The sequence below is a fragment of the Glycine max genome, chromosome 7, assembly GCF_000004515.6.
Source record: "Glycine max cultivar Williams 82 chromosome 7, Glycine_max_v4.0, whole genome shotgun sequence".
Taxonomy (NCBI): Eukaryota; Viridiplantae; Streptophyta; class Magnoliopsida; order Fabales; family Fabaceae; genus Glycine; species Glycine max.
Window position 1 is genome coordinate 14,829,749 of NC_038243.2, and position 15,647 is coordinate 14,845,395.

Consider the following 15,647-nt stretch of genomic DNA (forward strand, 5'->3'; position numbering starts at 1 on the left):
GAAGAAGAAGAAGTTAATAGGGTTATTTTTGGAATTTTAATAAAAGTGTTGGGTGTAGAAGAAATTCTTTTGATGTAGGAAGAAAATCCCCTGTTTTTTTTTTGACAAAACCAACCGGATCACACCAGATCAAAACGATGCACTCTAATTAGTGTATCAATTCCTAGTCAAACCAATCTCATCAATTGGTCCGGTCTGATTTTGACAACACTATTCTTAATTTATCCTATTTTAAAGTTTAATTTGGCTTGTAAGTTCATTTAAAGGTTTCTTTCATATTAAAAAAATTATATAAAGTTATATCATATACACATGTTAGATAAATTCACAATAGGATTAGCTTGGTGGCAATGGAGATGAAACCTAAGACCTCATATATACTACTCAACCCCGCCACTAGACAAGGTCGACCCCTAGCCTATCCAAAGGTATGATAGCACAAAGCCCATAGCTAAGAGGGATCCAAAATGTTTTTAAAAATATACCGTCATATAATATTTTTATATTATTTGTTATTTTTATAATTAAATTAAAATTATTATTTTATTTCATGTCTCTTTTTGCTCGGATTAAGATATGTCATGTGATCTAAAAGTATTACTATGTTGGTTATTAGTTTCTTTTTTTTATGTATTACCTTCATAAGTTCATATTGAATGAATTTTTAGTTCATCATATCATATCGACATATAATTGATCTATGACAATAGACTTAAAATATTTTTATTTTTAACAAAATAAGAAACATGAACAAAAATTTAAATTATAAATGAATAAAACTAAATATTATCATATTAATAAAGAACAAAAATATATGCAATATTTTATATGAAATAATATTTTGTTGATGATAGACAATAATGACCAAACTAAAACATTTTTTTCGAGAGATAAAATAAAATAATAAAAAGATGTGACAGATTTCTCATAGGTTCACACAAATATGTAAAATCCAACTGAGATGAAGAAGGATTTAAAAACTAAATCTACCTTTTTAAGTAAGAACCTGTCTTGTCTTCTACATGGATGATGATAAGAAGGGTAAAACTTATCAATGACTTGTCACGTTATCATGATTATCTTATGTATAGATACTTATGTTATGTAATTATTTTTTAAATAAATTGAATGATAGATAATAACAAAAGAGTAAGTTGAATAAAAAAATAAGATATATAATTTTGAGATTTATTAAAGTTATATTATTTATTTAATGTAAAAAAATATGTAATTTTTAATGAATTATATGCCTATTTTTATATAATATATATTTATATTTTGAATACTTAAATATAAAATGACCAAATTTAATTTTGCCTCATGACCCATCAAATCTGAGGAACCGTCGTGCCACTAAAGTAATCCCAGTTAATTTATTTAACATTATGATGTAAACTTATTTTAATGTTTAACTTGACATTAATGATAATTTATTCAAAAGTCTACTTTTAAATACAATAAGGTCTCTAAATAGGCCTTCTCAATTTTTTTTTTATCTAAATAGGCTTCACTGAAGTTAACATGCTTAATAAGTAAAAAAGTAAATAAATGTATAATTTTAGTATATTATAATAAATTTACTACCATAATAATAATGCTATCAAAAAAATATTATTTATATTTACTTCAATAGATCAATCTATTAAGTCTAAGATACTTTTTAATAGCCTAAAATCTTATTAATTAAATAAATTTGTATAAAAGTGTAGAACTTATTTATTTTCTAAAAATCTCTTGTCTAACTTGGTGTCAGAATATTGTAGACTAAAACATAGCCAAAGGGTTTTTTTTAGGCTAAATATTTGTTTTACTTTTATGGAGTTGCAAAAATTTCTTACCTAGCACATGCTTGCATAGTTTGGTGTTAACCGGTGTGGTGAATCAAATGTCAGGAACTAGGGGGGCTTGTGTACCAAAATGGTGCAATTTTTTTAATTAATTACTAAAATGGATAAGAAAAATTAAAATTACAAAAATAGGTAAATTATCCTTTGAAAGACAATTTTAGATATGAAAAAATTATATTTCAAAATACGATTTCACTTTTTCAACATTTTTAAAAATAAACAAAAATTGACGGTTTTTAGCTACCACAATATGCTTTTTAAGCCACATCAAAATGAAAGATTTGTTTGTTTTTTTACAAATAAAGTAATTTCTAACTATTTATAAATATTTTGTGACAATTTTTAACAGCCATAAATATTTTTTAAAAAAATTGTAAAGGTAAAAATCATGTTTTGAAACTATTTCTTTATATCTAAAATTGTCCTTCAAAGGATGACTTATCCATTTTTGTAATTAATTAAAAAAATTACACCATTTTAGTACAAAAGCTTACCAAAATGCCAAACTACGGGCTACTTTTTTTTAACAAGTAGAACTATTTCATTTCATTAGAGATAAGATTGGAAATACAACATGAAATATAATCAAATTCTTGGATGCAATTATGAAACCGAGAACTAGAAGCCTCTCCAAGAGAATGGGATACTTGGTTTCATTGCCTCCCATTAAAATTCACCAATGAGTTTGGGATTATATTCAACAACTTTCTACATCTATAAACTATATTGTGAAATTCAGAGAAACATTGTTAATTCGAGTGTAGACTATCAACAAAGACCTTGCAATCTGATTCAAACACAACATGCGTTGCATTTATCTGTCTTGCCAAAATTATAGCTTGTAAAAGTCCCCAACCTTGGCTTCTCCAGGGTTTGGCTCAGAACTATGGGATACTTAGATCAAGCATTATCCTATATTGTTTATCTATTTCAAAATAATTTTTTATCATATAAAGTTTAAAATATTAATTTTGAATAACTTTTTCAAGTTATAGAAAGAAAAAATAATCCATAACAGAAAATTAAATTATTTAAAATAAATCCATCTTTATTTTAAATTAAGGTCTTATTATTCCGTATCCTAAAAACACTTGTTAAGGAGAAAATATTTATTTTGAAAATAAAAAAGAACGCAAAAAATATCAAGAAGAACACAAATATTATGCATTCCAATAAAAATATTTCTACTTTAAGTTTCTTTAACACACTAATTAGCATTTTCCTTTAAATCAAGGTTGAGACAAACTTGAAAAATATAATTTCAAGAGTGATAATAATAATAATAAAAAACCAACAATTTGTTATCTAAATACAATTCCTTTTGAGTTTGTGAGCCAACTCGCTTGGCTAAAAACTTGAACTTCAGTAGCCTAAATCTCAATATAACTTGAATCAATTTGATGTAAAATAAATGAAAGTCCAATAATATCATTAGACTATAAAACTTCACACTTGGAAATTACAATCATCTCATTCACTACTTTCCTACTTCCCCTTCATAAACATGAGGGAACAGCTAATTAGCAAGAACAAGAAGTTTCCTACACCTCCGCAGAAAAAAATAATCTGTTACAAAATTTTGCATTTGAAGCTCTCCAGTAGGTCACACTCATAGCCTGTATACAGGTTCAATTCCAAGGAGATGAAAGCACTGCCTCATCACAGTCACTGTTGCTTCACATAGCAAGAGTCTACTAGTCTCCTCAGGCGACCCCACAACCTGCCATGCCACAGGTAAAACTAGTTGAATTGCATGGCTTCAATTTAACATTATTCAATCCAAAGGTAAAACCACAATGGTCACCAGGATTCTATTGTGTATTACACCCCCAACAGGAAGTAATATTTGAGAAAGTTAAGGCGACGAGAGAAATTTCAGCTGATAACCCACCATCAGGTATTTCACAAAATTATAATCAAAACTATATGTAGTGACATATCATTAACATCTTTCGCGGTAACTCCAACAGTTATGCTACTTGGCAGTTTTATGCATACCACTACAACAAAACAGGAATAGGAAGTGCATAGAAAATAGAATAAAGTTATGACTTTAGAAGTATACCTGGCAATTAGTATAAAATTTTTTTGTAAAGATTTCTGTCAAATTATAGAGGTATTCACACAGCACATTGGGCAACAAATTAGTTAAGGACTCCTCAAAAACCTGAAAAAATAAAACAACACAGCCAAAATATCTTCGTAAGTATCTTCTGCTTTATAAAACAATATACAGAAATGTCAGATAGCATTAGCCACAATATCCAAAGTCTTTTATTTAAAGAAAACGGAGTTCCAGTAACAAAATTCAAAACATTACTAGCATGCAAGGGTCTAAAGCTCAAGAATAACTTGCGCTATTCACGTTTCCTACCTCAGGAAATTGTATCAAATGAAGCCCCAATGCACGTTCATCTTCATGATCCAACACTATATTCCCATTCTGTTACACAAAGTTGTTGAACATGAAATTTGCATTAAGGAATGTGCTCAAGTTGATACTCGATATTTAGTTGACTGACTATATATAAGGCGCACAAGTGATACAAAGTCATGAAAATTATTATAGATGGGAACAGAATTGACTAACGAAAAGTCAACCCTGGCAGAGTGTAAGCAAAGACACAACTAGCCAACTATTATTTTTGTCAAATTAAGAACAAGATAGAAAACAATTGAATAGAATATTAGATTATTATGACAATTAAATAAAGTGGTAAATCATCATCCCGGGAAGAAAAATAACTTACTTTCTTTATTTCTTCTATATCTTTACCAGATTTCCTCATAATAGAACAGATCCTAGCATGTGCATACTGCAAATAAACAGCAGTATTCCCCTGTTTCATGACAACTTTGAATCAGTAAGTTTAGATGGGGGCGAAAAAATAGTTTAACAATAGCAAACAGAAGTCTCGACATTTCTTCTTAGCAGTTCCAACACCCATTGTTAATAAGGTGCTAACAGTTATAGTTGTAGTTAAAAAAGGCTCCTATTTCTTAAGGTGAAGGATACACTCTAGACGGAGATGTGCAACTGATAACCACTGAAGAAAACATCCAAGGATGTGACTTCTACATATTAACGGACAGTTATCAATGTACCCAATATTTTATTTTTATCAAAATTATAACAGTGCTATTTACCATACATCCATGGTTACCAACCACACATTAATCTCAAAGTTACCCTATACTTCATCTGATTTACGAGGGAAATAAAAGTGGCACAGCAGCCATAAATAATTGTCAATAATCTACAAACTTCTTTACTGAACAACACTAGCATACACTGAATGCACCTTATCATTAAGCATCTGATCAAAGCTGAATGTGTAATTTGTTAATCTGTTGATCCTCAAGTCAGCATACCTGCAAACACATTAAAGACACTAACATAAGGGGCTGAAAGCCTACAACTCCCTTTGTATTCCCATTACAAGCAAAAGTAAACTGCAAGTGAAAGATTTGTCATGTCAAAGAAAAGCGATATGTAGAATACTAAGTTAACTAAAAACGAACCTCATAGCTGTCAAACAAAAATATAACGCCTGGCCTAGAATTTAGCTGGAAAATTCACAGAATCACAAAGGTAAAAACCAAATAAATTCGTATATTTAGTTCTGATTTATTTGATTTTTAACACTTACTACATACAATAAAAAAAACATAGTGAAAATTAGTATGCATTAACAGGATTCAGAGATTAGTTCAGAATTTAAAGCACCCTACATACAATACAACAGCTTAAAGAAATCCGTCAACGGGAAATTGTTAGCTGATACATCTCTCTACAAACTAAAACAAGATAATACAACTACAATGAAACAAGCAACGACAATGCAGGGGAGAAAGGATCTAGTTAAAGGAGCTTACTTAACAGCCCCGTAACCAACTGCTTCTGCTGTTTTTTCAATCTCTTCCTCAGACCAATCTTTAACAGCATCTAAAAGTACATAGGATTTCAAAGATTAATCATCAGAGTGTCTAGAATCTCAAAAAATGATATTAGAAAGGACACACACTCATACAATTTAGTCAAGCAGAAACTTCATTTCATTCATGTTTGCATGCAGACAAGAAATAAGTAAAAATTGCACTAGGTGACTCGGCAACTAGCACTTTACCACGCTCGAGGAGGGAAGCTTTACAGCGCCTTTTGGCTTCATCAAGCAACTCAACCAATCTAACAGTTTCACTGCTGCGTGTCCGAAATCGTTTTCCATCTTCCCCAAGAACAAGACCAAAACCAACATGAGTACATTTGGGGAACTCATTTTCATCATTTGGCAGCCATCCTGCACGCCTAAAGGCCTGAAAGAAAAATTGAAGGGAGTGTCTGACATTTTTTATCTCATCAGAATAATGCAAAGTAGCATCAGAAATGTCATGGTCCATGAGCTTTCTCTTTTAGAAAATTGAAAAAATAATAGCAACTTAACAACAAACAAATTGAAATATGCCATTGGAATAATGCAGAGTACCACCAGGAATATGTCATGGTTCATGACTTTTCTCTTTTAGAATATTGGAGAAAAAAATGAAATGAACAACAAAAGTATTAGGACAAAATAATTAGCCAAGGATGCTATATCCTATCAACAAAACAAAGACATGTCAATAACCAAGGGCAACTCACTACTGAAAAAAGCAAGTAGAAAGAGCTCTGGTTACAAGAAAAAAAATGTGGTAGCCAAGAGAAACCATAAAAACCAAGAACTGAGATATACCTTAAAAACCATATCAAAGTGTTGCCACTGCCCAACATCTGTAACGTATATATTCCACTCAACGTTTTCCACATTTAGACGATACCTACATGATTCAAGTAACTCAGATAATCATTACAGTTTGTTTTCTGCAGTCAATGTATTTCCAGTTCCATATTCATATTATCTGCAGATGATATATACACAATGTTTACATGAAAGGCAGAGTATACAGAGATTCAAAAGATACATAAATTTGACATATGCGTATTTGGAACAGATTAATAATGTGGATCAAACATTGTCTAATATGTAAAATATGCAGAAGCTATTGAATGATGTAGATCGGTTTTGATTAAACAAGGAAGCAACTTTGATCACTCAAGTGATCCAGCAACTTTAACAGTACGTGTGTGTTCGTTAAATAATAGAAAGTTTAAACTAACCAAAGTGCTGCTAGATCAGTTGAAGAATAGTTGAAGCCACCATCTCTTTTCACAGCAATAATTGGTATATTTGCACCCTCAACAAATATCACACGAGCACCATCATCTTCTTCAATCAGTCCTAATTTATCCAATCTCTCCAAAGTTGGAGGGATTAAATCATTATAGTAGCTCTCTCCCTGTAACCAAAATATACTATCATTCAGTGCTCAGTAAAATGACACAATTATTGAATTAAGTAAAAACATATAATTACTACAACAAAAATCTATTTATTCAATCTACACTAATTTATTGTTACACTATATGCACATTATCACATAATCAGCTCAAAAACAATGTTTTTTAAGCTTCAATGTTGATAATTTTGGCTGCAAATGTCAATGCCTGTAGATGAATTGTGTTTCCTACAAAATTCTCATTTCAATCTTAGTTGACAATATAATTGGATCAGAAAATCTAAGTTATCGAGCAGCTTCTCATAGAGAAAAAATTATTCAGTTTTCTTAGGCTAGTTTGAGAACAGACACAACTTAATAGAAACTAGAAAGAATATGGGAGATCTGGTCAAAAGACAGAAATTTAATCCAAAACATTCTAACCATGAATAGAGTTGGTAGTCCTGTATTGTTCATATGACACAATAAAATAATGAAATAAAAAATTAAAAAAGCTTAGAATATCCCCCCTGGAAGGTACAAAGCAATAAATACAGTTGAACTCAGTCAGTAAAAAAAGGAAACTAGAAGCCTTACCCTTGCTTCCAATAGAACTCCAAGACGTTGATAGACCTTTTCAAATTCAGCCTTACTAATATCACAAATTTGCTGCCATGCATTGTGATACTTCTCTTCTCCACTCTGAAGACAAAATCAATACATATATCAAATTTAAAACCAAGTTTGTTAAGATATTACAAACAAAGGAGGAAAAAAGGAAAGCTCTCAATATAATTTACCTGGAGCTGGACCACTGACTGTTGTGCCCTCAGCTTAAATTCTGGATCATTATCAAACCTCACTTTGGAGGCCTTATAGAATGCCTAAAAATGCACCATATCACAAGAATTTCAGAATCACTAATGATAATTTACTTATCCAGTGAAACAAAAAGCTTCATAATAGAAATATATTTGACAAAAACAATAACTTAAAAACTAAGTGACAATTAACAAGAATATTGTCCCTCAAGACCTATAAACATTTTCATTTCAAGGTTGATGGTTCATCAGTTATAAGAATTGACAAAGAACAACATTAAATAATAAAATATAACCTAAACAATTATTTCTGACTTCACTCCTTTGCTAATTAGCTTCTTTCTACTTTTAATTAAAAGAAAAGTGACTGGCTATAGAGGTATAAAACTGATTTCAATCAGCAGATCCATTATGTCCAAAGTTTATTCACAAACAGAGCATAGAATAACCATTTGAAGCAATACATGCAGATAAAACAAATCACTTATTTTTCAGGCACGGATTACTTTTTCTTTCACGCTGTTGCATGTGTGAAAATAAAACCTTGTATTTCCTAGTTATGGTAAATGGCTATTATAACAAATTAATTTCTAGATTGTCAAATTGAAATTCACATGGTGACCGCCAGGCTTATTTTTGAACCGTGAATCATAATTCACATCAAATTGCAAGATTCATAGACAGTGAAAAAATACTTCAAAAATATGATAAAGATAATATACAATGTAATAATTTTAAAGTAGAACTGGAAATAGATAAAACAACCTAACCATAAGGCTTATAAAACAAAATTAATAGACATATATGAGTTTGTGAAGCCATTATTATTATTGATGATACGAAATTGCATATGATTCATTCATGTATCTAAAATACAAAACCAGATGATCTTATAATACAAACTGATGGGTAGTTGAATCATATCAAATCGTAGGATTCGAATCATGAATTGTACGATTCTAATAACTATGTTTGGATTGCATAGTTTTTACTTCCAGAACATTTAGAAATTAGAAATTAATTCAACAAATGAACTCAAAAGAATGCCAGATCTTAATAAAGAAATATCAAGAAAACAATGTAGGATTAAACATCTAAACAAAAATACGAATAAGAATAAATGGAAACAGTTTGATTTCATATATTTTCTCACCTGAAGATCCCCAATAGCTGCTTCAGTAAAATCTTCTGGATTTGGATATGTGTCAAAGAGGTGTGCTATTAGCATCCCAAACTGTAAACAAATGCATGGACTTTGAGCCATATGATACCAATATCAAAATGAGAATTGGTTTATGATTCAAGCAAATATGTCACACAAATAACCCTATAAAAAATCAATGTATATTCCTAATTTAGCAACTAATTGAAATAGTTCAATATCTAAATTACTTTCTTGAGAGAGAGAGAGAAAGAGCAGTGCTTTAGGACACTACTTTCTTAAGGCTACACAAGAAAGCATAGTAGTACAGAACACATCTTAGAAATTGGTTTTAGGGCCCAACTCAACCTTACAAAACCGGCTTATAAGGTGAGGACTGTCCAAGTTTTATAAGCTCTATTTAAGTCATATCTCCAGTCCATGTGGGACTAAACACCACACTTGGGGCTGCAAATAAGGAAGCCCCAAAAGAGGCCACGACTAAGGCAGACTAGGGGCTATTAAGGCATCTTTACAACACTCCCTCTCACACCCAAGGTTAACAGCCAGGAGCATGGCAACTGGAGGAGACCTGACAATGGATCTAGAATCTAGGATAGGCTATGATACAATCTTAGTAACTGGTCTTAGGCTTGACCCAACTTCAAAAAACCAGCTTGTAAGGTGAGGACTATCCAAGCTTTATAAGCTCTATTTAAGTCATATCTCTAGTCGATGCGAGACTAAACACCACCCTTCAGGCTGCAATTAAGGCAGTCCCCCAAAAAAGCTGCAACTAAGGTGGCTATCCAACAACACATCATACCTTCATCCAATTAGAAAGGTGGCTGCAATTAGGAAGGATGTAATATGTGTTCTTGCTCATGAAGACAATTAGAAAGGCAACTTGCATCGGTCATTGTCCCAAACATAATTACTGTCAAGCCTAGTACTGCTAACATACATAATTATGTTAAATAACTGTTGCAAATATGTTACTCAATGCCACAAATTATATGAAGGAGTCTACTTTTGACAGTGTATGTCAAAGATTTAGTCACAAAAGTCACATAAACCATTTAACCTTTGTTTAAACATGCAGGGTTTTCATATTCACTGCACAAATAACATTACTTTAGAAGATAATAATTATACCTGCGTCCCCCAGTCACCAAGATGATTTCTGCGGATAAGAGTTTCCACACGTGAAAATTCAAACATGCGAGCTAATGTGTCCCCAATAATGGTAGATCTCAGGTGCCCAACATGCATTTCCTTTGCTATGTTAGGTGAGGAAAAATCAACCAGAACTGTCTTCACTCCCAGTTGAGGTGCCCACTTATCAATACCATCAATCAGCAACCTCTCTAACCTCTGCAGAAGGAATTTTTCTGTTAAGTACTAATAGAGAGTGTTGAATAAACTAATAATCCAAAAAAAAAAAATGAGAATCTTATAGCACCCTTCCAATCAATGGACACAATGTTTCAGATACGCCCCCTCCCCCAAACAATGAAAACAGACTTAAACGATATCTACATACCAATTCTAACTTCAGATTAGAAGATAGAAAATGTAATCACCTGTGCTATCCACTTCTTCGACAAGACAATATTCACAAACCCAGGACCAGCTACAGAGCAAGATTCTATCATTTCAGACTGCGGAAGATTGTTACGTATGGCCTACATAAACAAAAAACACGCATATATGATCCTTTTCCAACAACAACAACAAAAAAATCAAAATCAATAATTAGTAAGGTGAAATGCAAAAATGTCAGACTATACCTGTCCAACTGCCTGGGGACCCTTGAATCCTGTCTGCTTCCCTTTCATCTTCGCAAATAGACCCATTGCATTATTACTGCACCACCATGCGTGAATCTTAACATTGCCAACACAAGAAGCAAAGCAACTAAATTAAAACCCTAAACTAAATTCATTTCGCAACTAACCATTGATAATCCGCAAATTTTACACCAGCTTTGTTGGCAGCGCAAGGATCAATAGAAGGCACAACATCGGGTTCATCAGGCACGGTTGTCCGGAGAGACTCCTCAAACACCTTCGCCAACTGCTTCTTAACACTAGCCGGACAATCTACTTCCTGCATATCATATAATTCCAATTAGAAAAAATCACAACAACAAAAAAAGAAAATCGAAAATTGCAAATTGGAGATGAATGAAGCTGAGTGAACTTACAACATACGCCATGGAAATGGAAATGGATTGTGGTTCTTAAATCGCAAGGTTCGGTGAATCTGTTTGCACAACAAATAAGAATCGAAAGAAACTTAGAGGAAATGAAAAGCGACACAGAGAGAGAAAACGAACCGGAAGCAGAGAAGGGTGAGTGAGGGAGAAGAAATAGAAATGGGAGCGCGATAACGGCAAGTGTGAGGGTTTCTTTTAACTTCCAAAACAGCCTTAACCCTAACGAACACTGTTTTGCCTGTGGTCGTTGACGTGGACCAATATTCAGGCCTACATTGAGAGGGATTTTTTATTTTTTATAACACTCTTCTTTAATTTTTTTCGCAAACATAACACCTATTTTATTATTACTAGTTGAAAGTGTGTCTCTATCTTTATTTTAAAAAAAATTGAAGAAAGAAATTATAGTAATTTTTTTTAGTGAAAGTCACAGGAGTTTTTGAAGGTTTATCTATAATTATTAATAATGAGAATTACTCTATTTTATATTTATATTTTATTGAACAATTTTATCTTTACATATTTTTAAATTTTAATTTTTTTTCTTCTAATCTATATTTACTTCTCACTACTTTTATATTATTCATTTTTTTATTTTATCATTTTTTTATCAACTGTATTTAACTTTTGTTTTTTTATTATTTAAAAAATTTAGAGAGGAACCAAGTGTCTCTCTTCCCCTAGTAAAGGAAATAAAAATAGTTATATGTATTGAAAGGTAATTTAGGAATAAAAAATATACATCAAAGGATAATTGTCTTTATTAATAATTATATATTAATTAATTAAATATAATTGTTAATAATAAAAATTATTTCATTTGGTGCCCTTATTTCATTAGATAATTTTATCCTTAAATGACTTATTAAATTTCAATTTTTTCTTTTAACCTACATTAACTTCTCAAACTTTTATATTATTAATTTTGTTTATTATTTTTATTTTCTTATTAACTGTATTTAACTTATGTTTTTATTATTATTTAAAAAATTTAGAGAAGAACGGAGTGTCTCTCTTCTCCTAATAAGGGAAATAAAAATAGTTATAAAATTTGAAAGGTAATTTAGAAATAAGAAATTTGTACACCAAAAGCATAATTATCTTTATTAATAGTTATATATTAATTAAAAATTAAAAACTACTATATAATCTTATCTTATCTTATTGTTCTAAAGGTAAGATTTTCATACAATTTTTTCAAAAATAAAAAATAAAAAAGCATGTGTTTAATTGCATCAATTATTATTGATGTACATTTATGTTAATAATTTTAAATAAAAAAGTCACTCTTATTTTAATTTGATTAAATGAATTCATTACGAATAAAAAAAATTAAATGAGTTTTTCATGCAAATTTCATTTCAAAATAACAATAAAAAAAAATAAGTGTAATGCAGTTTGGTTTGATTTAAATTATTCATGCAAGAAGTTCTAATTTAATAATCACCATTGATTTAAGAGACAAAGGAGATTAGCTAGCAAGCATAATTTAACACTGTAAGTTTTAGAAATTTGGAGCTAAAGAATTGCTCCCAGTACATGAAAAACCAAAGCTTGGAGTCTTGCCTTGTAGTGTCCTGGTCATTTTCTTTGCTTCAAACAAAATAATAAAGTAATAGCTCATATAAAATTTTGGAATTATGTAATAGCTCATATAGAATGGTTTGGTTCAATTTTTATATAAAATAAAAAATGATTTCATCACAATGGTGTCGATTGAACTGCTTAAAGAGCAGTTCAGTTTTTTTTTTTAACTGAACTATAGAATGGTTTGGTTCAATTTTTATATAAAAAATAGACCAGTTTTTATAAAGCCAATTCAGTGCAGTTTAGTATATATCAGTTCAGTTTAGATCAGTTCATTTTGCGTTATTTTTTCCCACCATAGTAACATAGTTATAAAGCATTATGGAAAACTAATGTAGTTCCGTGGAGACTGAAACACTTAATAAACTTGAAAATTGAAAATTCAATTATCGTTGATAACAAAAGCTCGTAGAAACTTGAATGCGAATATGAGTGCACGCACTTCCAAGACCATTCGATATATGTACAACAACACAAGTGCCATGCCACTACCAAATTCCAGAGACAGATCAGATCTATAACAATCAATCACAGAAAGCGCTTCTTCTCCTACTTGCTTCATATTATTGAATTCGAAAACCACGTCTCTTAGCAATTATTAGTATGTACAGATCTCGTCACCGGAAACCACCGCGATCACACGGCGGCGATCTCCGCTGGATCCTCGAAGTTCGGGTCCTTGGCGTCCATAGCACCGTGCTCCATCTCGACGTTCTCGTAGCCGTTGCCGATCCACGTGAACTTCCCGCCGTGGCCTCCCTTCTTCGGCGATCCACTCAGCCCCGTCGCCGATTTCCGATCCTTCCGCGTCTCCGGCGACAGCTTTGCATTCGCCTTGTGGCTCTTTCCGGCGTCCTTCATTATTGTTCTTCTTCTTCTTCGCCGCTCTCACAGTGAGTGAGTAAATGTGTGTGACTTGAAAACCGCGCAGGTGAGGGCTTGTATATAAAGGAGATGAGGGCAATTTGGGAATTTCGTGCAAACAATTTAAAAACACTTTTTTCTGCCTTGTAAATTGTAACGTACGTTGAATCTATGGGTGCGTGTTGGAATGCGATTGGGAAGTTGCGAATCGGATAAGAACGATGGGAGAAACTTCTATGCGGTAAGGTGCATGGAATGGAAAATTATGCCGCACACTGCAAAACCGGACATACAATCGGATATTTAGCCTATTGGGTCGGCCCATGAAAATACTTTTTTTTTTTCAGTTTGACCAAAAGTGTTTCTTATTTATAATCTTTTATTTTTTTTTTTGTATGTGTACTCTTGATCTATAACATGAGAAATTGTTTTTGTTCTGAGTTCTCACTCATGTACCACACTGACTCATAAATTGAACTCGTCGAAGTAAGCATTTGAATGAAGGATGATATAAGTTGTTACTTGTTACCACCCAAATTAAGTTTTTAAGTTGTGAAGAATTGTTTGGTTTAATACTAGGCTTTTCGGTAAAAAAAAGAAAATATTTATTAAGTATATCTATATTTTGTTGTTGTAATTTTTACATATTGTGTTTCAAGGTATTCAAAATTAAAAAAATTATTCTATTTTTTTTATTCGAGCTTCTATATCTAATGTAGCCAATAAGATTAAATTAAACATTTAACTATAGCATATTTTATTTTTAAGATGGAATAAGCTCACCTTTAAATTTAAATGAGGGTATTATAATTTAGTCATTTTTTAAAAACATAATGTAATTTACACTCATTATCCTTATCTTTCTTTGTCTTTATTTTACACTGTTTGTTTGGGTATAACCATTTTTCAAAAATAGCATTTTAAAATACAATATTCTATAAAATAATATGTTTTTAAATAAATTTATTATGAATGATAAAATGTGTGTGTGTGTATATATATATATATACACACACATGTGTGTGTGTGTATGTGTGTGTGTGTTTACAATTTAAAATCATGATTATTATGTTTAAGGTGACTATACATCTTCTTAATTATTACATAATTGGTCTCATAGTTAATAACTTTTCTAAGATTATTCTTAATTATAAATTGTCTTAGAAAAGTCATCTTTTAAGTCGATTCTTACTTAAAAATCATCTTAAAATGATTACATTTTATGTTGATTCTTAGCTAAAAACTATCTTAGAAGAGTGTCATTTTAAGACGATTCTTAATTAAGAAAGGTGATAGTTAAGAACCATCTTAGAAGGATGACATTTTAAGATAGTTTCTAGTTAAGAACTGTCTTAGAAGGGTGATTTTTCTAAGACAATTTTAAAAGAACCGTAGTCAAAATTGAAGGTTTTCCACGACGTTGTCTTTAAAGACGATTTCGAACTGTCTTTGTGTGTCCTTAAGAATCGTTGTGGAATGACCTTTCTCTAGTGGTGTAAATTTACCTTGAGATGTATCTCATTCTCCATAGGTTTGTACTTGTGTTGAATGTCATTCTTACAGTTGAGTCTCCGAAAAATTATGATGATGATATTGTATGAGAGACTTAGGTCTTCACTTTATATTATTATTAATTTTAGGGTTATAGATTATTTGAAATAATGTAATATTGGAATACAAGTTTTATTCATTTATCAAAGGATTAAATTAATGAGTAATTTTTCACAACATTTTATTTAATATTATTATATATACTTTCGAACGCTAAGATTTGCTTAATATGAAATTATGTTTTTTATTGATTTATTTTCTTTAAGTTTACAAATATTTAAAATGTAATATTCTTACCCATGAAA

The 15,647-nt window shown here is 31.0% G+C and overlaps 2 protein-coding genes across 2 annotated transcripts; both read right to left on the minus strand.

The window, feature by feature from the left end:
- Positions 1–3,250: 3,250 nt before the first annotated feature.
- LOC100819533 (arginine--tRNA ligase, cytoplasmic) lies at positions 3,251–11,607 on the minus strand. The gene is made up of 18 exons (XM_003529013.5): positions 11,461–11,607; positions 11,329–11,387; positions 11,080–11,231; positions 10,913–10,988; positions 10,706–10,807; positions 10,278–10,496; positions 9,135–9,215; positions 7,961–8,044; positions 7,758–7,862; positions 7,003–7,181; positions 6,578–6,662; positions 5,975–6,161; positions 5,724–5,793; positions 5,150–5,219; positions 4,598–4,687; positions 4,222–4,290; positions 3,913–4,014; positions 3,251–3,567 (listed from the first exon to the last, which is right to left on the minus strand). Exons 2-18 carry the CDS (start codon positions 11,338–11,340, stop codon positions 3,457–3,459), a joined length of 1,794 nt encoding a protein of 597 aa, XP_003529061.1. The 5' UTR covers positions 11,341–11,387; positions 11,461–11,607; the 3' UTR covers positions 3,251–3,456.
- Positions 11,608–13,289: 1,682 nt separating this feature from the next.
- On the minus strand, positions 13,290–14,052 carry LOC100820064 (uncharacterized). Its single transcript, XM_006583496.2, has one exon. It carries the CDS (start codon positions 13,786–13,788, stop codon positions 13,564–13,566), a length of 225 nt encoding a protein of 74 aa, XP_006583559.1. The 5' UTR covers positions 13,789–14,052; the 3' UTR covers positions 13,290–13,563.
- Positions 14,053–15,647: the final 1,595 nt, after the last annotated feature.

What these genes read in the sequence shown, in the direction of transcription:
- LOC100819533 (XM_003529013.5), bottom strand. An exon ending in AGTCAGTGGTCCAGCTCCAG is followed by an intron (nt 7,863 to 7,960) that starts GTAAATTATATT and finishes TTTTGTCTTCAG; the next exon opens with AGTGGAGAAGAGAAGTATCA. An exon ending in ACTGATCTAGCAGCACTTTG is followed by an intron (nt 6,663 to 7,002) that starts GTTAGTTTAAAC and finishes TGAATCATGTAG; the next exon opens with GTATCGTCTAAATGTGGAAA.
- LOC100820064 (XM_006583496.2), bottom strand. Translation starts at nt 13,788, where the DNA reads ATGAAGGACGCCGGAAAGAGCCACAAGGCGAATGCAAAGCTGTCGCCG.